The 24,996-nt window shown below is 59.6% G+C and overlaps 1 protein-coding gene across 1 annotated transcript in view; it reads right to left on the bottom strand.

The window, feature by feature from the left end:
* The window catches only part of CACNA1I (calcium voltage-gated channel subunit alpha1 I), a 97,949-nt gene that overhangs the window by 16,553 nt on the left and 56,400 nt on the right, over nucleotides 1-24,996 (bottom strand). The window contains exons 7-23 of the mRNA XM_063076312.1: nucleotides 23,706-23,798; nucleotides 20,395-20,707; nucleotides 17,603-18,033; nucleotides 11,106-11,257; nucleotides 10,403-10,588; nucleotides 9,996-10,113; nucleotides 9,701-9,856; nucleotides 9,123-9,216; nucleotides 8,233-8,435; nucleotides 7,114-7,584; nucleotides 6,675-6,775; nucleotides 5,827-5,950; nucleotides 5,503-5,571; nucleotides 4,818-5,002; nucleotides 4,215-4,341; nucleotides 3,817-3,942; nucleotides 1,377-1,466 (exon numbers count right to left, since the gene is read on the bottom strand). Coding sequence (XP_062932382.1) covers nucleotides 1,377-1,466; nucleotides 3,817-3,942; nucleotides 4,215-4,341; nucleotides 4,818-5,002; nucleotides 5,503-5,571; nucleotides 5,827-5,950; nucleotides 6,675-6,775; nucleotides 7,114-7,584; nucleotides 8,233-8,435; nucleotides 9,123-9,216; nucleotides 9,701-9,856; nucleotides 9,996-10,113; nucleotides 10,403-10,588; nucleotides 11,106-11,257; nucleotides 17,603-18,033; nucleotides 20,395-20,707; nucleotides 23,706-23,798 — 3,039 coding nt within the window. The remainder of the gene's footprint in view (nucleotides 1-1,376; nucleotides 1,467-3,816; nucleotides 3,943-4,214; nucleotides 4,342-4,817; nucleotides 5,003-5,502; nucleotides 5,572-5,826; nucleotides 5,951-6,674; nucleotides 6,776-7,113; nucleotides 7,585-8,232; nucleotides 8,436-9,122; nucleotides 9,217-9,700; nucleotides 9,857-9,995; nucleotides 10,114-10,402; nucleotides 10,589-11,105; nucleotides 11,258-17,602; nucleotides 18,034-20,394; nucleotides 20,708-23,705; nucleotides 23,799-24,996) is intronic.

Consider the following 24,996-nt stretch of genomic DNA (forward strand, 5'->3'; position numbering starts at 1 on the left):
AGCGTGGACAGGCGCCCCACCTCGCACAGCCTCAGTGGGATGGGGGTCCTGACGGCCTGCCTCCAGCGTGGCCGGGGGGTTTCAACGAGGCGGCAGGTAGGAAGTGCCCACCCTGAGAGGACAGCCCCCTTGGACCCACCCTGCTCCAGCTGCTGCCTCTTGGACACTTGTCTTTCTCCTCTCGTTCACCTATCCATTCACTCACGCATGCATGCATGCATCCACTCACCCATCCACCCTCCCACACATCCACCCATCCACCCTCCCCACGCACCCACCCATCCACCCTCCCCACGCACCCACCCATCCATCCACCCACCCACCCACCCATGTATTCATCCATCCAGAAACAAGGCAGAAAGCAAGGCCGCCAACAGAGGGGAGAGCACAGCCCTGGTAGAGTCCGTGTGTGCTCACGTGTGCAGTGATGGGGGTGGGGGTCAGAACAGACAAGGAAGTGGAGAAAGATGCCCCAAGTGTCCTCATTCCCTCTGCACCCCATCCCCCACCTCCAGCATCTTACCAGGTGGATCCAGTGAGGCCAAAAGCCAGAGGTCACTTACAGACCTGGGGGTTATCCACAACCCTGACTCCTCCCAAGTGGGCTCTGTCCTGACTGACAGAACCTCCCTGCCACTTCTCCCAACAACCCCTCAGTCTGGACACAGCCAACTCTGGTCAGCCAAGTGTTTTGCCTAAAATCTGTGACTAGCCCTAGAGGGGACCCCTGATCCCAGAGGGGTCTTGGGAGTCAAAGCCCAGGCCTCCTCTTAGCTCAGCCTCCCCCCTGTCACCCTTCCTCCAGGCCCCCTCCCCCCTTCCCAAATCCATCCCCACCCAGCAGCCCATCGGAGCCCACAAGCAAATCTGACAGCAGGGGGCGCCGCTCTCTTGCTATAACCCCTTCGGTGGCTCCTGCCCCTTGCCGTGGCACACATGGGGTCTTGCAGACCATACAGCCCTGTGTGCCTCCTCCACCTGCCTCCTGCCACTCTCCTCTCACTTTCTGCTCCCTGAACACACCACTCTCTCGTCTCAGGTCTGCACCTGCTGCCCCTCTGCCAGCTAGCCATGCCCCTGTCCTCCTGCACTTAGTTCTCCACCTGCCAGGCTCTGAGCAACCTCCAAGCAGAAGCCAGCTTGGATTCCTCCCTTCCCTGAGCAAGGGAAATTTGTGGATACAAATGGAACAAAGATTTACGCTACCCGAGCAGCGGCCCTAATGGTGAAGTTTTGGGCCGGGTGTGAGGGGCAGTCTGTAGCTGACGGTGGGGAGACACTGGGGCCATGGGACACTGGAACTGGTACCAGTTTCAGCCCCTAAGCCCCCACGTCCCTCCCTTTGCCAGGGCCCGGCCTGCTCCAACCACGCCCACCTGCTGGTCCACGGCAACAGCATCCAGTCCGTTGTACATGATGTTAACCCAGCCATCCTTGGAGGCCAGGACAAAGAGGGACATCAGAGCCTGGGGAGGGCACAGTACAGGGGTGAGGGGTGCGGGCAGCTCTGGCTGCACCTGGCCCCTTCTCAGCTCTCCATTCTTCTGCCTCCAGGAGGCAGAGGGACAAAGAGGCCTTCCCCGTGTGGCAGAACTGTGCCCACAACTAAAAAACCTTTTCTCAGGACCTACTATGTGCCTGCCAGGTACTCTGTAGTTGTTCTGGCAGGAAAAAGAGCACTAGATCCAGAGTCCTGGGTTCCAGTCTCAGCTCTGAAATTAACTGCTGTGTGGTCTTGAGCAGGAAAATTCATGAGACCTTGTCCCTCACCCACAGAGTGCAGCTCATACTTGCCTGTCTGCCAGGGTGCTGGGAGGGCAAGCTGAGGCTTTAAACTGGAAGGGGCCCTGCCATTGTCACCCCAGGGGTAAAGACAAGCTTGCCCCCAGCACCTGAAAACAGGAGCTAGCTCATGAGAGAGGAGTCAGGAGCACTGGGTCATAGCTCTGCCACTCACTGGCTGCGTGATTTGGGGCAATCTCCTCAATGTCTCTAATCCTGTTTCCTCATCTATAAAATGGTAGTAATTTCTCTCACTAGTTTGTGAAATTTTGAAAAGGAGTTGGTCCCCAGGAGACAGCAGTTGAGGCTCCTACACAGACTGCAGGCCAGCATCCTCATGTCCTTTCAGCAGGGTCACAGGCTGGTCTCCAGGACCAGCACAGCCCAGAGCCTCGCACACAGCAGGCGCTCAGCAAAGGTTTTCTGAACTGAACTTGGGTGTGGCCTCCTGTGGCATCCCTGCAGAGCTGAGCGCACTGATAGTTAGTGGGTTCTCCCATATCACCAGAGACTGCCTGGAGGTCACAGACCATACTCAGGAAGCCTCTTCCCCCAGGCAGAGGTGGTCATGCCCCCCTTGGTGCTCTGACCACCCTGGGCCTGGAAGTGGATGAGTCCCTTGCCCTGCACTGGCTTTCCTTCCCACCCACCCAGGACACGATCCCTTCCTGTTTCCTTTCAGGTGGGAATGGTGCTGAGGGCTAGCCAGAAAGGGCTCAGACCCAGGGGCAGGGCAGGGGACACAGAGAAAGCCCTCCCTGCCAGCGGGGCCTAGAGGCCTCTACGTTCCAAGAACCTGCCAACATTGTCCCCACTGACAGGGGAGGACACTGAAGCTCAGAGAGGGTCTGGAATGTGCCTGAGGGCACACAGCTGTAAAGGCCCATTGAGGAGTCAAAGGCTGTGGGCCATGCTGTGACCCTCCACGTGGCTCTGGGTGCTGAGAACATCCCACTTAGGATTCCAGGTGAGCCAGCCAGCTGTCAAGTATACTCAGAAGGGGAAATTACTGGGACATTCCAAAGGGGCAGGGGCTGGGGTGGGGCCCACGTTGAATGGGGTCAAGAGCAACAAAGGCCCCCCGCTGGCTCTTCCTCGCTTCCTGCACCATCTTTCTCCCTACTGTTCTACAACCACTGAGTAGTTAAAAAAGTGAAAAAGCACTGCTCCTGGACAGCAAGGGGGCATGAGAGACTGTGCCCCAGTTCCTGACAACACTTCCCTGGCCTCTCCTGCCCCTCCAAGGCCCCTTAGCTCTCCTCCCAGGTGGTATGTGGGGGGTGGGTACCTCGTCCTGCAAGGTGAGAGCTTCAGTGAGATCCAGCTGGAGGCTACCCAGCAGGTGGGGGACATGGGCCTGGACCCTGCTTCCTCCCTGTGTGACCTGGGCGGGTTACTCCTCTGTCTCTGTCTGGACATACCTAGCCACCTGAGTGGGCTCTCAAGAAATGGGAGCAGTTTGGGGGGAAGGCTCTTTGGAGGCAGCCAGCTGAGGGCTCTCACCTGGGGCACTGCCCAGATGGGTCCAACCTGTCAGGCCCCCAGGAGACAGGACCAAGGACAAAGTGGGAACTGGGGAGAGCCTGCCTGCTGACTGGAGAGGAGAGCAGAGAGGATGGGAGACCGGAGAGGGAGCCCACCCTAGGCCAGGGGCTTGATACTTTCATCTCTACCACAGCCTGCCTGGTGGGCTGTAACATTCCCATTTCACGGATGAGAAAACGGAGGCTCAGAGAGGTCACACCTACAGTAAGTGACAGAGCTGGGATTCACACCGGGTCTGGTTGACTCTCATACTCCTGTCAGGATCCCCTGGGTAGAGGTGGGGGACAGGAACCTATGCTCACTGAAACACCTACTAAGAGCCAGGCACTCGCTGGGCACTCTTCATACAGGATCTCTAAGCCTCATGCCCCCTGTGAGGTGAGTGCTACCACTACTCATATTTTGCAGAAAAGTAAACCAAAGCTTGGAAGAGCTGTCACTCCACCCCCAGGGGACTGGTCAGATCAGGGGTTGGGGGGCAGCGCTCACCTGGCCCAGGTTGTCGAAGTTGTATTTGTGGTGGACCCAGCGGTAGTTGGCAGCCACGCAGTCGGAGCGGTTGGTGATGTTGCGGGTGTCCATGCCCAGACAGTGGTAGAACTTGCCCTTGAAGAGCTGGAGGAAAGGAGGGCAAAGTCAGTGCTCCCGGGCAGGGGTCGCAGGGGGGCGCAATCAGAAGAGGGACTCACCCCTCAGATCGCATCTACCCAGACTGCCTCGTGTTGTCATTTGGGCCCATGTCTGTCTCCCTCCCTGGACTGGCTGCTCCACCAGGGCCACCTGAGCCCCCAGGTCAGCCAGCAAGGGGGTGGGGGTAGGAATGTGGGCTTCCTCGTCCCCTACCCCAGAGCACACCCCAGTCCTTGCGCAGCCTGGGCGCCCCTCACCTGCACCCCCAGGATGCCGAAGATGATGAAGAAGGCACAGCAGATCAGGACGATGTTGCCAATGGGCTTGAGGGAGGAGATGAGGGTCTCCACCACCAGCTTCAGGCCAGGCGCCCGGCTGATGACACTGCAGGCAGGGAGGGGCCGGGGCACCGTGAGCCCGCCCCCAGGCAGCCCAGAGTGACCAGGGCTGCGCCCCCAAGGGCACGAGGACAGCAGCAGGGATTGCAGAGGAAGTGACCAGGCAGCCCAGATTTCAGCAGAGCAGATGGTGAACTTCAACCCAGGGTCCGTACACACAGTAGGGCCCTGTGCCCTCACCCCTCACTGTGCCCAGTCTCCTTGGGGTCCACACCACAGCCTGGTCTACAAACTGACTCCAGGGATGGCAGTGAGCCACCCAAGGATACACAGCAGTACTGGGGGGGCTACTTTCAGCCCTGTCCTTCCAGCATCCCCCACCCCCAGGGTCTGCAGATTCCTTCCCTCACTACGCTTGGCACGTGCTATTGGAAGACTGAGTGGGTGGGGAGGGCCGGAGTGAGCGGCTCACCCCGACCCCATGTCTCCCCTGTACAGTGCTGCAACACACCCCATCCTCACCGCAGGGGGCGTAGGGTGCGCAGGAGCCGCAGGACCCGGAGGACCCCCAGGATCTTGGCTCCCCCGGCCGAGGCCACGGACACCACGATGTCGATGATCGACACGAAGACGAGGAAGCCGTCCAGCACGTTCCAGCTGCTGCGCAGGTACGCCTGCTCCCCGAAGTACAGGCCCAGCGAGACCACCTGGGGGCGGGGCCAAGGTCGGGCAGGCCGCGGGAGGGGGGGCGGAGCGCGTGGGGATTGGCCGGCCGTGGCAAGAGGGCGGGGCGAGGTCAGGCAAGGGTTGGGGCGGGCAGGGGACAGCTCCTGGCCGCCCCTCTGAGGAGTCAGGGCCCAGGGGACCACCAGGTTAGGTCCTTCCAGCACAACTGCCAAACCCAATTCAAAGCCACTCAACCTGGGAAGTGTCCAGATGGAATCTTTCCCCTGCGCCCCACACCTCCAGCAGGTACCTCCATTACACTGTCATGTCTCCCTGCATTAGCCTATTTGGCTGGATTGTGACTTGGAGAGCAGGGACGCGGCTGACCCCCTCTGAGTCCCAGGAGCCCAACTCAGGGACTGGCACCCAGCGGGGCTGGGGCTCCAGGCAGGGCCACGTGTGGAACGTTGCTGATGGGCAGGTGGGTGACAAGCAGAGGGAGGGGCTGGGCCAGGGTCCCTGAGCTGAGTGTGGGAGCTACCTTCAGTGTCATTTCGCCCACAAAGATGGCTGTGAAGATGTAGTTAGACACGGTGAGGAAGATGCGTTCCTGAAAAGAGCCAGGAGATACCATAGGCCCAGGGGCTCCCAGATCTGCCCAGCCACCTGTCCAGCCTCTCCTTCAGCCAAGGGGCACCCAGGAGAGGCTGCCACTTCTCAGCTCAAGGCGGCCTTCCCCCTCTGCCTCCACAAGGCCTGGTGCTCTGCCAGCCCCCTTGGCCCTGGCATACTGTCCCATGGCAGGCCCTGGTGTTCTGTCCCTCTGCCTTGTCCCTTGCCCTGCCCAAGGGCTGCAGCCACTCACGGTGCTGCCGGCCTCTATCTGGGGACGCTCCAGGGCAATAGTGATGCAGTTGAGGAAGATGAAGGCCAGGACGACATAGTCAAAGAGCTTATGGGCAATGATGGTCTGGCACAGGACTCGGAACCTGGGTGAAGGGGACAGGGGACTTCATGAGTGTCTATTTGCCTCCCACCCTGACCAGGAGGAAGACAGAGGGCCCAGGCACAAGTGGAGACCAGGATGGCCTAGAGGAAGCGACCCATCTCTTCTTCTCTGGCCACACCACATGTGTCAGCATTCCGTCTGCTCAGGGTCCCATGACCACACACCCACAGGATGAAGGGAACCCACCTTGCCCTGGCACTCAAGGCTTTCCAAACGCTAGCCCAAATCTCTGACCCCTGTCCTCCAGCATGAGGAAACCACATTGCCAGATACGCTCTGCTTCTGCTACCAGGACTTTCTTCAGGCTACTCACTCTGCCTGGACCAGCACCCTCTTCTTCATAGCCCCCAATGCACCTACTGGAATGCTATCTGCCTCCAAAGCCCAGCACAAAGGCCTTCTGCTCCAGGAAGCCTTCTGATATCCTCCTCCAGATGTGAGCACTCCAGGGTACCTGAGGATCTGTCCAATCTGGTACCCAACACAGGCATGGTCCAGACTGGAGAAGATGCTCAGGAAAGCCCAAGCAGTAATATCTGGACCCTCACCCTCCCCTGCAGACCCTCCACCCAACCCTGGGCTGGGAGGGTCCTCTGGGGTATGGGAGAGTGTCATCAGTGGCCTTGCCTGGCTTGGCAAAGATACCTCCCTCCCAGACACGTCACCCCCTACTCTAACCCTCAGGCAAGCCTGGCCCCGCCCACCTGTTCTCGGGAGAGAAGAGGTAGACAGACCAGTCCTCTCGGACCTCGCACCAGTCAGGCTTGTAGACATCGATCATCTTGCGGACGCGGAAGCACAGAGTCTGGCAAGGGAAGGATGGGGCATGGGAGGGTCAGCGCCGCGCAGGACTGCCCATCTCCACCCACCCCCACCATCCAGCAAACCCGGGCACTGGATGACCTCCGAACTCCAGCCCACCCGGGGCCAGCCGGGAGGGCTTCTGTCTTAGGGGTGAGCCCCGCTCAGCTGTGGGCAGTTCTAGCCCCGCCCCTCCGGCCCCGCCCCGGCCACGCCCACGAGGGCCCGCCCACCCGGCCCCGCCCCTCTGCCCCGCCCAACCCGGCCCCGTCCCCTTCTTTCACGGTCCGTCTTCTCGCGGTCCCCGTTGGGCGGCGGCCCCTGGAGCCGGCCCCCACTCACGTAGTCGATCTCGTCCTCGTCCTCCCCGCAATCCCGGCGGTCGTCCATCTTGGTGAAGACATCCTTGGCGATGCTGGGCATCCTGCCATTGCAGTCCTCGTGTCCGGCGACCCGGCCCGCCGCCCTCCAGGCCGACCGGGGGTGCGTGCCCACGGTGGGCACCAGCTCGGCCACGTCCACCGAGTCCCTGGTGTCGAGGGACAGCGTCCGGCGGTGGTGGCGGTGACGGTGCGCCAGGTGGGGCCCATGATGCGCGTGGTGGGCGTGCGGGGCGTGCAGGGGCGCGGGGCGCGGCGGCCCCTCCTCCCGGGCGCCCTCGCAGGCCCGGGCGCCGCCGCCGCGCTCCGCCGAGAGCAGGGACTCGTGCTCGGCCGACGGCGGCTTGTGCTTGAGGCTGTTCCAGCTGGAGCGGCGGCTGGCCCAGGCCCCGCTGCGGCACCACGGCCCGTAGTAGGAGCTCCGGGAGCTGGACTGAGAGGAGGCCCGCGGCTCCAGTCAGAGCCCCAGACGCACACCCACGGGTGCCCGAAGCCAGCCTGCGCGCCCTGCTGTGGCCCTAAGAGGGCCACCCACCTGGCCAGTGGGTGACAGAAGGGACTAGACCCCAGGAGTCCTCTCCCTGCCCTGCCTCTCACGCCGTCCACATGGACACGTGGGAACTTCCACAGGAAGGTCACATCCCCTCCTGCTGCTTCTCTTCCCTTGAGGAAGGTACAGCAAGCAAGTTAAGGCCATCTTCCCATTGTACAGGTTAAGGAAGCAGGCACAGAGAAGGGCAGTAACGTGCTCATGGTCACACAGCTCAGAGCTGGCAGAGGCCAGATTCAAGTTCAAATCTGCCTCACCCCAAAGCTCAGCTCTTTGCCCTACACACCCACTTCTCTGCAGCAGCCCTCACTGGCACCATTCATTCATTCATTCCCAATTGCCAGGTCCTTCTCTGGCACTGGGCACCCAGGAATGCAACAGACATGGGCCCTACCTGGCTTGGGACCAGCAGTCTGTGCCCTTAGCCTGGGCACCACAGTCTGAAGCGGACCGGCAGGTTCCTCTCCCTGGGATCCCTTCACACATACCCAAGCAGGGAGAGCCCATGCACAGCACCCCACAAGGACTCACCAGGGAACGCTGATCATAGTTCATCCTCCCCAGTGACATGACACTGCTCTTGCGGGAACCCAGGGCCACCAGCACAGGGTCCGGCTGCAGTGAGAGGTGGGAGGCAGGTGCTGCAGCCCCAGGCAGGCCCAGATGTCCACCCAGTGGGAGACTGGGGTCCAGGTGCCCATTGGGGGTCATGGGGATTGGGTAGAGCTTGGGATCTGGAGAAGTGAGATGGAGACAAAGGCAGGGACAGACAGGAGACAGAAGGACAGAACAAGAACAAAGGAAACCATGAGTCAAAGAACAGACAGTAACAGAAATGGGGAGTTTTTTCAGTGGAGTCTTCCTCTACCAGGAAATCTTCGTGGTTGCACCCCATCACGTGTGCCTCCCCTCTGACCCGCCTGCAAGGCTCTCAGCTTCATTTATGTATGCATAGAACACCTTCCTTGTGTTCAGGGACGTCCTGGAGCTTCACCCAGCATGTGCACCTCAGTCCTGTGCCCACTGTGGGAAGCAAGGCAGGGACTGCCCACCCTCTTTACCGGAAGGACACTGGGCTTGGGCTGGGGGAGGCTTGTCCCGAGCCACCCAGTGGTGCCAGGCAGGACCCAACACAGGCTGCACCTTAAGGCCCCAAGGCTCCAACCAAGAGGCCACTGTGTGAAGGGATGCCACTGGGCTGCAGCTACCCCTGTGGCTAGAATCCAGGAGGTCCGTGAATGTCACTGTCCTCTTTTTGAGATTTAGCATTTCTTTCAGTTATGTACGTAAACAACAAACCACAGAGAATTAGCAGTCCTGAGCCCGATGCTTGAGAGAGAAGCCAGATGCTGTGCCCTTTGCCCACCTGGATCTCTGGGGATGGTTCCTGGCCCCTAGGTGACAAGCTGAGGCCTGCTTACCTGCAGTGCTATCCAGGCCCTCCTGGAGCTTGTCAAACTCCTCCACATTGGATGAGCTCTGGTCCTCGTCCGAGTAGGAGCGATTGGCATCACCCTGGGAGATCGTCCCACACGTTGGATTGCAGGTCAGCTCAGCCCTTCCCCCTTCCCTCCTGAATTTTTCAATAAGTGTTTCCACCCCCATTTTACAGATGGAGAAATTGAGGGTCAGAAGAGGGAAGTGAGAAGCTGCAAGGACCTAGGCCACAAACCCACATCTGCCAGACTGCAAGTATCCCCAAAGCCTCAGAGAATGGATGAAGCAGGATCCAGAATCCCAGCTCTTGGAGCTTTAGAATCTCCGAGATAGAGAAGCCTAGTCCTACACCCCTGGGGGAGAGGCAGGGATCCCAGATGCAGCTTCCATTTGCATGTTTCCTGTGATGAGAAGCTCAACACCTCGCTGACAATCCCCTCCTTTGGGGACATGTTGCCTGCTAGAAGTTTGCATTGCAGCCCTCCTCCACCCAGGCCCCCCTCCCCTGCCCAGTCTCTTGCAGGCCCTGTGGGGGTGCTTCCTCCACCAGGGCCGTGGTCACCTCCGCCTGGAAGCCCTCCACCAGGATGGCCACCAGCAAGTTGAAGAGCACATAGTTGCCAAAGGTCATGAGGGCGACAAAGTAGAGAGAGGCCCAGGGGGAGGTGGAGGCCATGCCATTGTAGAGGACGACGTTCCAGTCCTCCTGGGTGAGGATCTGTTGTGAGGGGACGCAAGTAAGCCCTGGGGTACCCCCCTCCCAGGCCCAGCCTCTGAGCAATCTCTATCTGCAGGGAGTGGTCCTGCTGCCCGGGACCACTTCCCCTGACACACGTGGACACGTGGCTGCTACGCACCTGGAACACTGTGACGATGGCCCACAGCAGGGAGTCAAAGTTCTTCCTGTCAGGCACTGTATCTCCCGTGTCCGTGCGGAGGCTGAATTTGCAGCCAAAGATGTGCATCCCGAGGATGCTGGGGAAGGGATGGAGGTGGCTCAAAGGACAAGGGACTCACGCACCGAGGTTTCTGCCCACCCACCTGGTTTCATTCTTGGAACAACGCAGCAAGGCAGAGGGGTGGGGGGGGGCAGTGTCAGTCCCATTTTACAGAGATAAACACTGAGGCTCAGAGGAAATACTTGCCCAGAGCCATGGGGGTTGAGTGATGGTGCCAGGACCACAGCCACACAGGCTCCCCCAGGCTCCCACCCACAGCTCTGGCAGGCCCCAAAGGCATGGTCCCCAGGGTGGGCAGGGCTCACCTGAAGATAAAGATGAAGAGCATGAGCAGCATGCAGAACGTGGCCACGTTGTCCATGGTCTTCATGAGCACCACGAGCTGGCGCCGCAGTGCAGGCATGAAGCGCACCAGCTTCAGCACCCGCAGCAGCCGGAAGGTCCGCAGCACCGACAGGCCGCCGTCTGCCTGCCCCACGATCTCCCAGATACTGCAGCCCAGTGGGGCAGGCGGGGTGGGGCGCAGAGGCAGGAGGGGTCAGAGAGACAGAGAGCTTCCATTCATCCATGCATCCAAGACACCCGCTAAATTGGGCTCCTAACTTGGCGTCCCTGGACCCCTCCCCCAAGAAGTCTGGCTAGAATCTAGGAGGTCCACCAATGTCACTGTCCTCTTTTTGAAATTTAACATTTCCTTGATGGTGAATGTAATCAACACACCACAGAGAATTAGCAGCACCTGTGACTCTGCGAGGAATCAAAATAACTGATATCTTCATGTCACGTGACAGTGGCTGCAGATATTTGTGAATATCATTTATGCCCATCCCTTCTTTGGAATGATGGTAGTTACAGACCTGCTGCTAGATATTTCTATTTAATGCATTAATCCAGAAGCACACAGTTTTTTAATATTTTGATAACTGTTTTAGTGTAATTGGCTTCTTTTGCCATCTTATGTGCTTTATGTACTGTCTGGGGTCAGCCCCTCTGCTGCTGGGTGGGTACCTGATGATGACAATGATGCTGTCAAAGATGTTGTAGGGGTTGCGCAGATAGTCGAAGAGCCCAAAGGCAGCCAGCTTCAGGATCATCTCCAGAGCAAACATGCTGGTGAAGACCACGTTGCAGATCTCCAGGATGTTGGTCAGCTCCTCAGGCTGTGGGGACATTGGGGTGGGCAGTGGAGAATTGGTCAGGCCAGAGAGCAGCCATGGATCCCCTATGGACACCCACCCTGGCTGCAAGCCCCTGGCAGGTTGGTGTCCTCGCTGAAGCTCAGTCTTCTCCCGCTGCACAATGGCCCTGAGGACCTCTCAAGTCTGCCACCTTGGGGGTCCTGAAAGGTTCACTGAGATGATGGGGCTTGGGGGCATGCATGGGGGGAGCCCACAGGGCTGACCCTCCATAAATTTGGAAATGATGCTGGTACTGCACACTGAGGTAGGCATTATGATACCCATTTTACAGATGAGGAAACTGAGGCTGGGAGATGTGAACTGGCTTGCTCAGAGCCACCAGCACGGATGGGACAGGGCTAGGTGCAGCACCAAGTTGGATTCCAAACTGCTCTCCCATTACACTACTCTGACACCCCACACCTGAGCTTGCTCATTCATTCATTCATTCATTCATTTCCACATGCATCCCACACCTCTGAGCATCCGGGTGTGCTGCACTTGTGCTGCCTGGATGGGCAGCAGTGAGTGAGCCAGGGCATTGTCCCTGCCCTTGAGAAGCTCACGCTCTGGTGACAAAGCCCAACAAACCAGGCTAGCAAACCAAGCCTATATGTGCCAATACCAGGACAGCCAAGGGTGTTTGAGGGAACACTGTTTGTGGACTCAGGAGAATTCTTGGAGGAAGTGACATCTCAGCAGAGATCTGAAAGCTGAGAGTGAGTGAGCTGGTGACAGGGAGAAGAGGAATCCTTCTTAAGGCAGAGGGCCCAGCCAGAGTAAAGGCTGGGAGGTGGGAGAGCTGAGGACCAAAGCAGACAGTGCCCATCCATCAGCACCCAGACTCCAGCCCAGCCCCTCCACTGAGCCACAGGGGCCTGACTTTGATTCCATGTGGGTTAAAAGAAAAAAATAACCACCCCCCACCAGCTCCCCACCTATTCCTGGGACATCTAATAAAACTGCCAGCTCCTCTCAAGCCCAGATAAAAGAAGAAGGCCCTATTTCCATCTGTAATCACATTTGACTCACAAAATAGTCCCAAAAGGGGAGCAGGTCCCTGAGAGGGTCCCCTGAGTGGGGAGGAGCTGGGCCTGGTCTCCCTAGCTGAGCCAAGGCCCAGATGCTGCTCAGAGCCACCAATTTTCTAGCCTGCCAAAACCGTATCCACAGAGGTGACCTATGTGGACACAGAGTTCACAGTGGCAACCACCGGCTCTCAGCCACATGCCTGCCACACACTCTCCCCAAAAGGTCGCTGCTCACGTCCCTGCACCCTCGCAGCAGCTGCAGCTCCAGGCAGCGCACACCTGTTAATCCTTCTCTAATGGACCATCCATCACTCCTGCAGGGTGGAGAGAGCCAGACGCAGCACGGGGGGAGGGTGTGTGGAAAGCGACAGGGCAGAGATGGAGAGAGATGGACAGACAGACACATGTAGGCAGGGGAAGGGAGAGGCAAAGGCAGAGTGTGAGAAATAGAGACACGGAGAGAGTGAAAAACACAGATATGGACATAGAGAAAGACAGATAATGTCACAGTGACAGTGTGGGAGTCAGAGATATAGCCAGAAAGTGAACGAAATACACAAAGAGCAGACAGACATACAGACAGCAAGAGGTCATGGGAGATGGCAAAGACCCATTAACTAGAGGAGCAGGTGACCGAGGGCAGGAAAAAAACAAGGTAGGCCAGAAGCAGGTGGTAGAAGGGGCAGGGGCCAGCACATCCCGGCCTGAGGCCAGGCTTGGGGACACCAGACTGCCCAGCCTCTGGCCATTTCTGCAGGTGTAGATAAGGGTGGGCAGGAGTCTCTAAACTGGCCCCCAGGAACCCTTCCCAACCAGCATCATCCCCATGGTACTGATGGCTGCTAGTGTGAGCTAAACTCCACGGGCCAGGTGTGCCGAGACTGTCCACGCATCATCCCTTCTAAGCCTCAAACAGCCCCAGATGCTCCCCATTTTACAGATGGGGAACCTGGGGCCCAAAGAGGAGAAGTGACTGCCCAGGGTCATGGCCAGGCAGTGGGGGAGTCAGATCTTGAACCCAGGTCTCCTCCTTCTGGCCCAGCCCCATTTGCATGGCCTAGGCACCTTCACCTGCCCCACTTTTCTGATGAGGCTCCCGTGCAGCACAGACATGTCGCTCCACTACTTACAAGCTTTCTGTGACTCCCCATTGCCCTAAGGTTAAAGCCAGCCTCAAGGCCCTCTGTGGATGCACAGCCCTCCTGGCCTCCCGGGCTGCCTGCCCGCCCCTGGTGCACATCCTTCTCAAGGGCTCAGCGTCCTTTGGAGGGATGCCTATGCTTCTGGTCCCTGTACCCATCTCTCTGTCTCACTGATGAACTCCTTCAGAATCCATCTCCAGTGCCACCACCTCCAGGAAGCCTTCCCTGACTGTAGCCCATGTTGGTGCCTCTTTCTTGGGCCTCCACAGTGCTGGAATGTCAGCTGCTAAGCCACCCCATCCTCATCTTTCCAGAGCCACTCCAGACTCTATGACTTGACAGGGGCTGCTAAAGAGAAAATAAAGCCTGCTTTGAACCATCCACTGATTTGGAGGCCCTGAATGCAGTCCCCTGGGAGCTGGGGCCAGAGGCCAGGCCCTGGCCTGGGGTCAGCCCTACCCCAGGGAGGCTCCCTGTACAATGCCCTGCTGCCCATTCAGCCCAACCCTTTGTTTTTTGTTCTCCAGCTTGCTGGCCATCCTCCAATTCCAGGACACAGTGAGGCTGCAGAGTAGCCCTGCCCAGCTTGGGAGGAGTCACAGGCCAGGATGGTGTGTGCCAGGAGAGGGAGAGGCTGAGACAGAGACCACTCCTAGGAGCAATGTCTTCCTGACCCATGCCCTCTCTTGAAAATTCAACCATCCACACCTGACCTCAGCCTCAGAGCCCAGGTCTGCCAGCTGCTCACCATGTCACCTCAGGCAAGCCATTTCACCTGGCCGAGACTCGGTTTCCCCATCTGCTCAGACATGAGGAAGAGCTGTGGCACAATGACGATGAAGGCCTCTGACTGTCCTAGAGAGGCTTGGACACCCAGCCCACCTGACCCACCTGCTTGTCACACAGCCTCAGCCCTGGACTGTTCTGAGCGCACCCTCCTCCTTGGGCTAGCCGGGCGGGGGGTGCGGACTTCCACACCACCGCCTCATAAGCCACACACAGGCCCCTGCCTGGATGACTCATCCTTTCACCTGTCACCTCCTTCCAGGCCAGTCCCTGCAAGGAACAGCATCCACTGCCACGAGGACCCTGCCCGAGCGAGCTGCTCTCTAGTGACACCCCCCATCCCATGTTTCTGGCAGCAGTGGCCACCCTGAAGGCTATGGCACCTGCAATGTCACCTCTCATTCAAGTATCCTGTGGCCAGGGAGGTGGGGGTGGCCAGCCCCACTCCACCCATGGCCCCCACAGCAGCAGCACACAGAGCTCCCTGCCAGCCTGGGTGGGGTGCAGGGTGTGGCAGGGCCCCCACGCCACCTGCCAGCGGCACCCCTGCAGGAGAGGGGCTGTGCGTATCCACCTGCCTCCACCTCTCCCTTCTCTTCCTGCACCCCTAGTGGCCCTGGACCACCTCTCCCTGCAGGCACCACCTCAGACAAGGCTGCTCAAAATAAATGTGGGGGCGGATTGTTTCCCACTGAGCCATGTCTAGGAGCTGAGAGTGGAGCAAAAATACCAGTGGGTCCTGGCAGCCCTGTGCAGAGCTCGTCGAACAAGGGCTGCCGTCTGAGCCACTGTGAAAAGAACGTTTTAAGAACTCTCCCTCCCCCTCACTTTTTCTGTAATTAATTAATTTTTTAAGGCTCCAGACAGCGATGGTACACTTGCCCGGGGTGGTGGCATAAGGCTCAAAAAAAGACCCATAAATAATAACTAATTAGTGAGCACCTACTATGTGCTAGCTTCTTAGTGCATTTAACCCTCCCAGACACTCAGTGAGAAGTGGTCCGTGTGCCTCTTTATAGGTGGGGACACCAGCTGAGGGAGGCCAAGTGATAAGCCCAGGCCACCCTGCAGGTCAGCAGCAGAATCAGGGTTGGAACCTGAACCTTGAATGATAGATTTTGCCTCTGAGCAGTGGCCTTCCGAGGGGGGCAAGGGAGGTGGTGAAACCTGCTTTGAGGGTGGTGTGAGGACTCAGTGCCACTGCACCAGCTCGGGGCCTAGTACTTAGTAGGTGCTCAGTGAACAGTCACCCAGTGATGGAATGGGCACGTGGTTAGGGCACCTGCCTTGTAGATGAGGAAACCAAGGTTGAGCCTGTGAGTGTGCAGGGGGCCACTGGGCGAGGGACAACCTTAGCACCAGAGATGCCTGCAGTGCCAGGGAGAAGTGCCAGTGCACGACCAGACACGGTTAGGAAGCTTGCTCAGGCCAGACTGGGAGACACTGAGGAGGCTCAGGCAGGGACCACGGCGTGGCCTGAGGCTGAACAGAGGGCAGAGCTGTCCCGGCCATGGTGTCGCCTTGGAGGGGAGGAGATGTGTGAGAAGGCAGTGACCAGTACCATGCAGCAAATGGGCCTCTGAGAAATAGCCCTGGTTTGTGGCATATGCCAATTTTCATGGTGTAAACAATTCCTTCATGGCCAATTTCAAGCTACCAACTGTTCAACAACCAGCTTGCAAACTTCCTAAGTGCTAGAAAATCGGCTCCAGCCAGCCACTGGCAGGGACACTGCCCAGGCTCTGGTGCAGCAGGGCTCTGACAGGTCCCCTGGGTGCTGCCCCACTCAGAAACTGGAGCCAGCACCCCAACAGCCGCCATTCCCTGGGGGGCCTTCCCCAGGAAGGCTGCCCTGCCAGGCCAGGCAGAGGCCAGAGTCTGCATGCTAGGAGAGGGGCCCGGGCCACCGTGGGTCTCACAGCTTTACCCTGCAGAGACCCCCCCCCCAGCCCTCACCAGAAACCTTTTTAATTAAGCCAGAAAGGCTGGCAAGCCAGCAGCTCCGAACAGAGTGTTGCGGCAGCCCCAGGGGCCGCATTTCAGCAAATTGAAAGGAGCATGTGCGTGGTGAGCTGGTGGAGAGGAGCGTGGCCCCGCGGGGTGTGGCGTGGGTGGGACCTCAGCAGAAAGAGTGCAGCGGGGAAGCAGAGGGAGTCAAAATCTTAACCCCACCGGGTGTCAGTCCTGCTGCAGAAAGAAGTGGGTTCCGACCTGGCCTCTGGCTGGCTGTGGGACCTTGGACCAGTAACTTCCCGTCCCCGGGCCTTAAGGGTACCAGCTGCCAAGTGGGGCTGCCCTCCAGGGCTGGGGTACAGGTTAAGGGAGCCATCTCTCCTAGGGACTGGTGGACAGCAGGAACCAGAAAATGGTGTTTTTCCAAATGGAGCCAGGACTGGACTTGCCATCCAGGCTGGCACCCCTGGATTTGGTCTATGGAGGGGGCATCTGTGCTAACCCCCCACAGCCCCTCCACACCGTGTCCCCACAAATGCCTTCCTCTTCTCTTGTGTACATCCTCCTGGGCTCCTGCCAACTGGAAGCTGTCCCCTCTCCCATGCACTATCCCTCCTTGGGATCCCTTCTCTGAACTCCTCTCACCTCTGGGCCCCCCAGCAGTACCACTGATGGTCTGGGGACCTGGGGCACACCATTCAACTCAGCCACCACTCCTTCTGTACCCCCTGCACCCAGACCATAGGGCCGGCCCAGGAGGGAGGTGGGGAGAGCCTGCACAGGGGGACCTCAGGGCCCAGAGGCTGTGAGGGATGGAGTCATTAGGGATGGGACTCTGCAAGTGTGGGGACATCATCAGGGACAGAAGGACGCCCCCACCCGGTGAAGGTATGTTGTGGGCAAAGCACAAGGGGCCTTGCACATCAATGGAAGGATCTGGATTTTATGCCCAGGGCCATGGGGAGCTACAGAAGTCTGAGGACAGGAGAGAGCCCAACCAGACTGGCCCTCTGGAAAGATCACCCCAGCTGCTTGCGGAGAATGGACATAAGGGCTCATGTGGAGAGGTGAGGGATGGAAGTTAGATTTGGCAGGGACTGGCAGGGGATGGGCAGCGTTGTGGTGTCCAGACTCAACAGCTTAGAGGAAGCAGATCCCCCTCATCCCCACCCACTACTAAGTGGTCCAGTCCTGTTAAGCTTTCCACACTCACTCATCCATTCATTCAGCAGACACCAACCTCCTCCCTCCTCTGAGCTCGTCCCTGGGCTGGGCACTAGGGTCCCAAGGATGAACCGGACCCGGCCCCGGTCAGGGGACAGGAGTCAGACACACAAACCCAGGCTGGATGGGTGGCCGGGCCCTGGGTGCGGGCCGGGGCAATCTCCCGCCACATGCCCTGCCCCGAGACTGGCCTGCTCGTGGTGCTCGATGCCCATGCTGACGGTGTTGACCAGGATGGCTATCATGATGCCCCGGTTGAAGTACTTGCTGTCCACGATGCCCCGCAGCTTGGCTCGCATCTCCCGCCACATGTTCCCGCACAGCCAGGCCGCCCCATCTGTTAGCTCCTCCTCGTCCTCCTTCCCCAGGTTCGATGAGGCCCCATCTTCACTGCTCCGGGCCCCGTCCCCATCAGTCTCAACCTCGCCACCGCCGGAGCCATCAGAGCCACTGGAGCGCGAGCCCTCCTGGCCTGAGTCACTGCCGTCCAGGCCCGAGGGCGGCCGGCCCGCCTCATGCTGGCAGTGTGGGCAGCTGATGGAGTCGGAGGCCAGCATGGCACAGATGGGCTGCACCAGCGTGTGGGGTGTTGGGTCCAGGGGGCTGTGTCGTGGGCACAGCTCTGAAAAGGAAGCAGAGGGCAGAGTCGAGGCCCACACCAGGCCCCAACCTAGCCCTGGGACACATCCCACATGTGCTCAGGCCCCCACGGTCCACGGGATCCTTCTGGAACTAGCCAGCCCCACCCGGAGGGCTGGAGGCTGAGGGGCTGGTGTTTCTGACATGTGGCTTCACTCCCTGGTCTCTGTCACCCTTGTGCAGCAGGGGACAGGAGCGCCCACCACACAGGCCGTGGGAGGATCTCTCCGTCAGTATGCACGACAGGCCCAGCCTGGTGCCTGGCGCACACGTCCACGCTAACTGCCCAGCGCTCCTGGCCCGCGACCTGGCTCAGTCACTGAGCCTCCTGGAGCCCCAGGCATGGCGTTGGGCAGCTGGACGTGATTCTGAAAGAGCCGGGCAGGCGTGGAGGGCAGAGGCCCCTCAGAGGAAGCCACGGCTGTCCTCAGTTCTCCTGCCTGTGCCTGGGGCTTGTTTCCCAGGGAGGGAGGAGGCATGGAGCCCTGGGGCAGAGCCCTCGCGCTGAAGCCCCCTCTGGGATTTCTCTCCACAGAGAGAGAGTCAGGGCTGCCCGGGCAGCAGGCAGGGAGGGCTGACTGCGGCGCGACAGGGAGGGGGAGCTTTTATCCCTTCACTGCCCAGGAAGCCCTTGAGAAGCCTGGGCTGGTCTTGGACTCAAGTTCTGTGATCTGTGAACCATTTTAAAGGGGTGCCAGAGAAATCTCTCTCTGGTTGGTTTGGTTTCTTCTTTATGTTTTTCTGCCTTTTCCTAGAATAAACACATTTTGCTTGTGTAAGCGAAAGAAGTAACATCAAGGAGAAAGCAAAGCGTGTAACACCTGCCCTTCCTTCCACACCTGCCCCAGACCTCCCAACCCCGGCCAGGCCATCTGCTCATTCCCTCCTCTGCGGCCAGAAGCCCAGGGGTCAGTCCCACCTCAGTCCCCGGGCGACAGGTCCAAGACTTCCCAGCCCCAGCCTCGCTGCTCCCCCCTGGACGTGGGGCTCTGGTTTCCCAGGGAAGGGGAAAGGGTGATGGCATGGAGGCCCAGGGACAGCAGCAAGACCTCCCTCTAGAACCTCCCTGGGACTTCCCTCAAGTTCCTGGGAGAGAGTGGTGGGCGGCAGCAGGAAGGCCCTGGAAGTAAACACCCCTCCCCCACGTCCTCCAGGAGAGCAGGTGCCAGCCTTGCCCAGACCTCAGTCCTCCTGTCCGTGTGCCGGGCCAGCCCACGGGCCACCTGGAGCCTCCTCCAAGACCACACGAGCACGGCTGGCACCCAGGCACCGGTGGGCGGCAGCTCCGGGCATGAATTTCCCTGTGTGCCTCCCAGGAATCTCAGCTTCCCAGACCCGGAGAGTGGGAAGCCAGCGCTCTCCAGAGCAGGCCTGGGGGCGGCCGACTCCCACCGCTCACAGCCCCTCACCCTCACTTTACAGACAGGAGACTGAGAACCGCGGAGGGGCCCGGGCTGCTCAAGGTCATGCGGGAACTGGCGCCTCACACGCTTTGTGGCTGCTCCAGGGCTCAGACTTCCCTCTCGGCACCAACTGGGAGAGACAGGACTGGACCCAGGCAGGGCCACCTCCTGCGACCCCTCTGCCCCCTCCTGATGGAGTGGTTCACTTCCAGCTGGAGGCCAGGCTCTGCAAAGCCCCGACACTCCATGCCGTTCTGCCACCCTAGGTGACTTCCGTCATCTCCTTGGCCCTTCATTTTCCCGTCTGAAAACTGGGGACAATGTTACTTAGTCTGCTCCTTCTTAGGACTGTTTCCTGGAACAGATGAGGTAAGGAACAGCCCTCTCCAAGCCTAAATCCCTGTCTCTCAGAAACAACCTGTCTATGCTTGAGCATGAGAAATCGCCACAAGGCAGGAGCAGAGTCCAGGGTGGCGCGGGTCCCCAACATATCAGGCCTTTGTGCCAGGCGCCTGACAGACGTCATTGCTCAGGCATGCTGGTGAGTAGGGACGGCAGCAGCTGTCCAGAGGGGGGTAAGGTGGCTGCGGTGGGGAGGAGTTTTAGTTTTACAAGACTGAGGACAGTTAATTCATTTCTTTCAAGTGTGGGGGTCCCGGGGGCAGAGTCCACGTCTAGGGAAGGGAATTCCTTCAGGGCAGGGCTGAGTGCCCCGACCCCAGGGCTAGCATAGGTGGGCTCTGGCAGGAGATGGGAACAGGGGCAGGCAGGGAGGCGTGTGCACCAGAGCTCCCGGGCTGCAAAGGAACACTTGAGTGTGAAATGAAGACCTGGAATTCTGAGCCTGCTGGATGCCTCCCTCGTGCTGGGGTGCTGGGACACATCTGCACACACTATGTTTCTGAGTCCCCAGTTGGAGGCGCACCAACAGGGCCACTTACTGTAGTGCCTGGGCTCCTGGGCGTGGGACCCGGCCTTGGCAGGAGTGGGCAGCCCTGGGCCCAGCACCTGGCGCCGGCTCTGCAGGGCCTGGTAGAGGCCCAGGGCGCGGCGCTTGGCCTTGCGCAGGATGTGGCAGACGTACTGGAAGATCTCCTCGTAGCAGTCGCCGGGCTCGGCGTAGCTGGCCACCGTGCTGGAGGACAGGTAGCGCTGCCGCTGCTCCAGCATCAGCCGGTGCTCCCGCTGCTTGGTCTCCGAGAACTGGGTCGCTATGACAACGAGGCACAGGTTGATCATGAAGAAGGAGCCCACCTGTGACCAACGGGAGGAGAGAACAGGGCCAGGGACGGAGGGGGACAGTAGAATGGGAGAGGTGGAGATGGGGGAGGGGACGGAGAGACAGAGAGACAGGGAGACAGAAATGGAGACACGGTGGTGGAGACAGAGAGATACAGAGGAGGACAGGGAGGAGGAAAGAGGACGGGGCAGGGAGGCAGACAGCAAGAGATGCCAGGGGTGCAGAGAGACATGGACAGAGAGAGACACGGGAGAGTGAGGCCAGCTCAGAAAGGACAGAAACGACAGCACGAGACACAGGGTTGGGCGTCGGGACAGAGAGAGAGAGGAGCAGGGGAGTGTGGAGGGGCCCAGAGAGACAGAGGCACAGACACAGATAGGGACAGAAAAGATCACTGAGGCCTCGTTCCAGAAGAAGGCGGTGGCCTAGGCAGCTCCCCAGGCCCGACTGGGACCTGCTTCTTCCAAGCCCGGCTCCCCTCGGACCCCTAGGCCCTGGCCACACCACCATCCGCTTGGCACATCAGCAATGAGGCCACAGCCCCTTTTGGGCCACCCAGGCCCTGAGTCCCATCCTCTGGCCTGGGGCCTCAGCTGGGCCTCCAGACAAGAGAAGAGAAGCTTCCCGCAGGAGGGTGTCCCCGTGGGGCTCAATCCATGCTGGGACGCGATGGTGGGAGGGGCCGCTCGGTTAGCACTACGACCCTTCCCCCTCCTGCCCCCACCAGGGGCTGCCCAGGCAGAAGAGGCTTTCCTGCCCGCCTTCCAGGGTGCAGCCCCTCCCTGGCATTCGCCAAGCCTCTGAAGAGCTCGGCTGCCAGCCGGCCACAGAGAAGTAGCTTTTCATCCCCCTCTGAGCTGCCCGTCAGGACGTTCCAGCCCCTTCGCTGAGGTTCCTTCCCTCCTCTCCCCACAGCATGACTAGAAAACTGGGGTTCTGGGGGTCAGGGGGCTTCCTGGCCTGGAGGACTCAGGGAAAATCCCCTGCCTCTTGCATAAGAAGACGCCTCTCTCACTCCCTGTCTGTCACCCTGTTCACAAGCGCTTCCTGGCAAGCTGCCTCACGCCAGGCCTGGGGGCGGGGGGCACAGAGAAGCAGAGGGCTTGGATCCTGCTCCCTGGGAGCTCACACCTGCCAGGCTTCTACCCAGCTCTGCCTCTACAGCTGCTGCCTGGTCACCCAGGCAGGCCCCCATCCCCTCTGGACCTCAATTTCCCCATCTGTAAAATGGAAGGCCTGGGCAAGATGAGCCTAGGACATATGTGATCAGAAGGACTGCTGGAGCTGTGTGGTACAAGCCAGGCACCTCAGCTCCCTGTGGCTCAGGTCCTCACCTGAGGAACAGGCAGGTGACCCTGAGGGTAAGATGGAAGAAGAGCTGCCCAGGCTCTGCTCTCTGGACCCTGCCCAGCATCCCAGCCTCCTGCCGGCACCCTTTGTCCTGTAACAGGGTCATGTGGGACCCACAATTGCAGCAATAACAGCAGCAAGGCACCCTTACTGAGCACTCGCTGTATGCCAGGGGTGTGCAGGCTTTGGCTCTGTCTCATCCACCCTCCCAGAACCCAGGAGCTGGGTGCTCTCCCTGTTCCCCGTGTCACGATGAGCCTGGGAGCTAGGAAGCCTACCCCAGGTCACACTGTGAGTTGGCAACTCCAGACCCCCCACCTTTAACTTCATCAGAGGATCAGACGAAGCATTCTCCAGCCCCTCCCTGGAATTGGAGGCTTCCCTAGGGACCCCAGGGGTTTGTGGTGCCCCCATTGCAGGATCTGACCACCTCAGGATCTCAGTGAACCACTCCCTGCCCAGAAGGCTTCTCCCCTGCTGACCACCCTGAGCCTTTAAGGCTCAATTCAGGCATCACCTTCTCCAGGAAGCCTCCCGCTTCCCTCCCTCCTCCAGGATTAGGGGCCTCCTCCAGGCTCCCTCAGCCTCCTGGGCCTCCTGTCATGGCACTTAGGTGCAGTACGGTCACTGTCTGCTGTCAGCCCATCTTCCCCGCAGACTGCAAGCTCTTCGAGGGCAGGGGCTGGGCCTGGCTCACAGCCTGGTGCAGTGAGGTTCCCCTGGATGTTCTGGTGAATGAATAAATGAGGGAAGGGTGGCAATGCTGAGTAAAACCCGGGGCCTTCTCCTTTTATCTGAGGTGTCTCCTCATGGGTCCAAGGCCCCGGCCTCCCCAGGAAAGCCCTGGAGCTAAGCCAACAGCAGATGTCTCAGGCCACCTGCCAGCTTGTCCTGGCCCACAGGTCAAGGTCCTGCCAGCCCAGGATGGGGCGCTTCCCAGAGGGCCAAGTGTTGCCCTCTCCCTCCACCAGGAAGCCAGAGAACCCAGCCTTGCAGCAGCAGGGAGGCACAGCAGCTCTCCTAGAGTGAATCACCTTGACATTTGGGGGATGTGCTGTGGCTGAAGCTGCAGCTGCCATGACAAGGTGGGTGAGCTTGCTCTGGTGAGACTGTGGGGCAGGGGAGAGGCAGGACGGGCTGACCTGGGGGGGAGGGGCAGAGCCCAGCCTCCACCTCCAGGTCACCCCCACCAGGCAGAGCTGCCTGAGGGGTGGAAGTCCCTGTGAGAATTTCAGGGAGCTCCACCAGGTCCCACCAGGGTCAACTTCCTCTCTCCAAACCCTGTTCACAAGCAGCCTCGGGCTCCAGTTTCCAAGCACCTTGTCTTCCCACCCCAGGAAAACAGGGATAAGCCGGAGCCCTGGAGAAGCTTCCATTCTGGGCCTGCACCCCAGGCTGAGGTCATGAAAAGAATGTATTCCCAGAGGTACCAGGCAGATAAACAGGAGCAGGAGCAACGGTGTGGACTTGCATGCCCAGAGATGAGAAACGAAGGCACTCGCAAGTGAGGGATGCTTCCCGCAGCCGCCCCACGCCCTCCAGTCACCTGCTCCCCTGGTTCTCCAGGCTCTGAGGGGCTCCCTGGGGACTCCCAAAGACCCTCCCCTTCTCTGGTCCCCTGGTCTGCGGGTCCTGAGCTTGCCCCGGCTCCCTGACACTTACTATGATCAGCAGGATAAAATAGATGAAGTTGTAGAAGGAGTGAGCGTCCATCACGTAGTACATGATCTCCACCCAGCCTTCCAGGGTAATCACCTGCAGCCAGCACAGAGGAGGGGAGGGAAGCGCCTGAGCAGGGCTGGCCTGGGGAAAGGCAGGCAGAGGCCCTACTGTGTGCCAGGCCACGTCACGTCACACACACCACCTCCAGTACGTCTCACAAGGGCTTCATAGGGCAGCCATCCTCATCCCCATTATACAGGTGAGGAAACTGAGGTTCAGAGAGGTGAGGGCACTTGCCTAACGTCACACAGCCAGGAAGGAGTGGAACTGGAGCTTAAACCCTGTCCTCTTGCTCCAGAGCCCACTCCCCTTTCCAGTTTACCACAGCAAGGCGGCAGGCCCAGAAAAGCAGGGGTCCCTGGGCTCACATACCTGCTAGGCCACTCCCGTGTCTGACCCCCAGCTTCTTCCATGCATAGGGACAACAGAGCCCTCCTGGCAGGCCTGGGGTGCAGCTCGGCTGAGGCGGGGAGTGGGAACTGTAATGAGGCTGGCGTGGCTCTGTCTCCCCCGCACCCCATCCCCACCTCCCTCCTAGAGGGAGACGGAGCAGCCTTGGGAAAGGCAAATGCTGGGTCCTGTTTGCTTCTGGCAAATACACAGAGCAGAAGCCCTGAGCTGCCCACCCCCCCTGTCAGGCTGGAAGGTCCCAAAACACAGCCCCTGGGCTGTGATCACATCACACCTCGCAGCTCTGAATTGTGATCCTGCTGCTCCCCAGAGCAAAGCGTGCAGGGCAGCCCAAGTCCACCTCAGTAAGCCCCCAGCCCCCTGCCTTCTCAGGGGCTTCTAACCCCCCCTCCCAACAGCTCCCACCCCTTCATCCTGAAGACAGCAGGAAGGAGCCCCTCACAGAGCACTCACTCACGTGGGGCTGGCTGCTCTGCTCACGTTGTCTGGTTTATTCTGCTCAGCCACCCAAGGTGAGGGGTCTGTTATTACCCCATTTTAGAGATGAGAAAACCGAGGCACAGAAAGGTCAAGCGATATACCCAAGGCCCTACAGCCCTAGTTCCTCAAACATACCCCACCCCGTCCTCTTCAGACTGCAGGCTATGGAGTCAGTGTGGCGGGGCCATGCAAGGCAGTAAAGCACTTTGCACATAGTAAAGTTACCGCTGCTTTGTGGACGTATGCACTGGACATGTGTCACAGGGTCACAAGGTGAAATGTACTGCTTACTGATGCCAGACAAACTGAGCTCCTCGGTGCTCCCTGCACCCAGGCCTTT

The sequence above is a fragment of the Cynocephalus volans genome, chromosome 12, assembly GCF_027409185.1.
Source record: "Cynocephalus volans isolate mCynVol1 chromosome 12, mCynVol1.pri, whole genome shotgun sequence".
Lineage (NCBI taxonomy): Eukaryota > Metazoa > Chordata > Mammalia > Dermoptera > Cynocephalidae > Cynocephalus > Cynocephalus volans.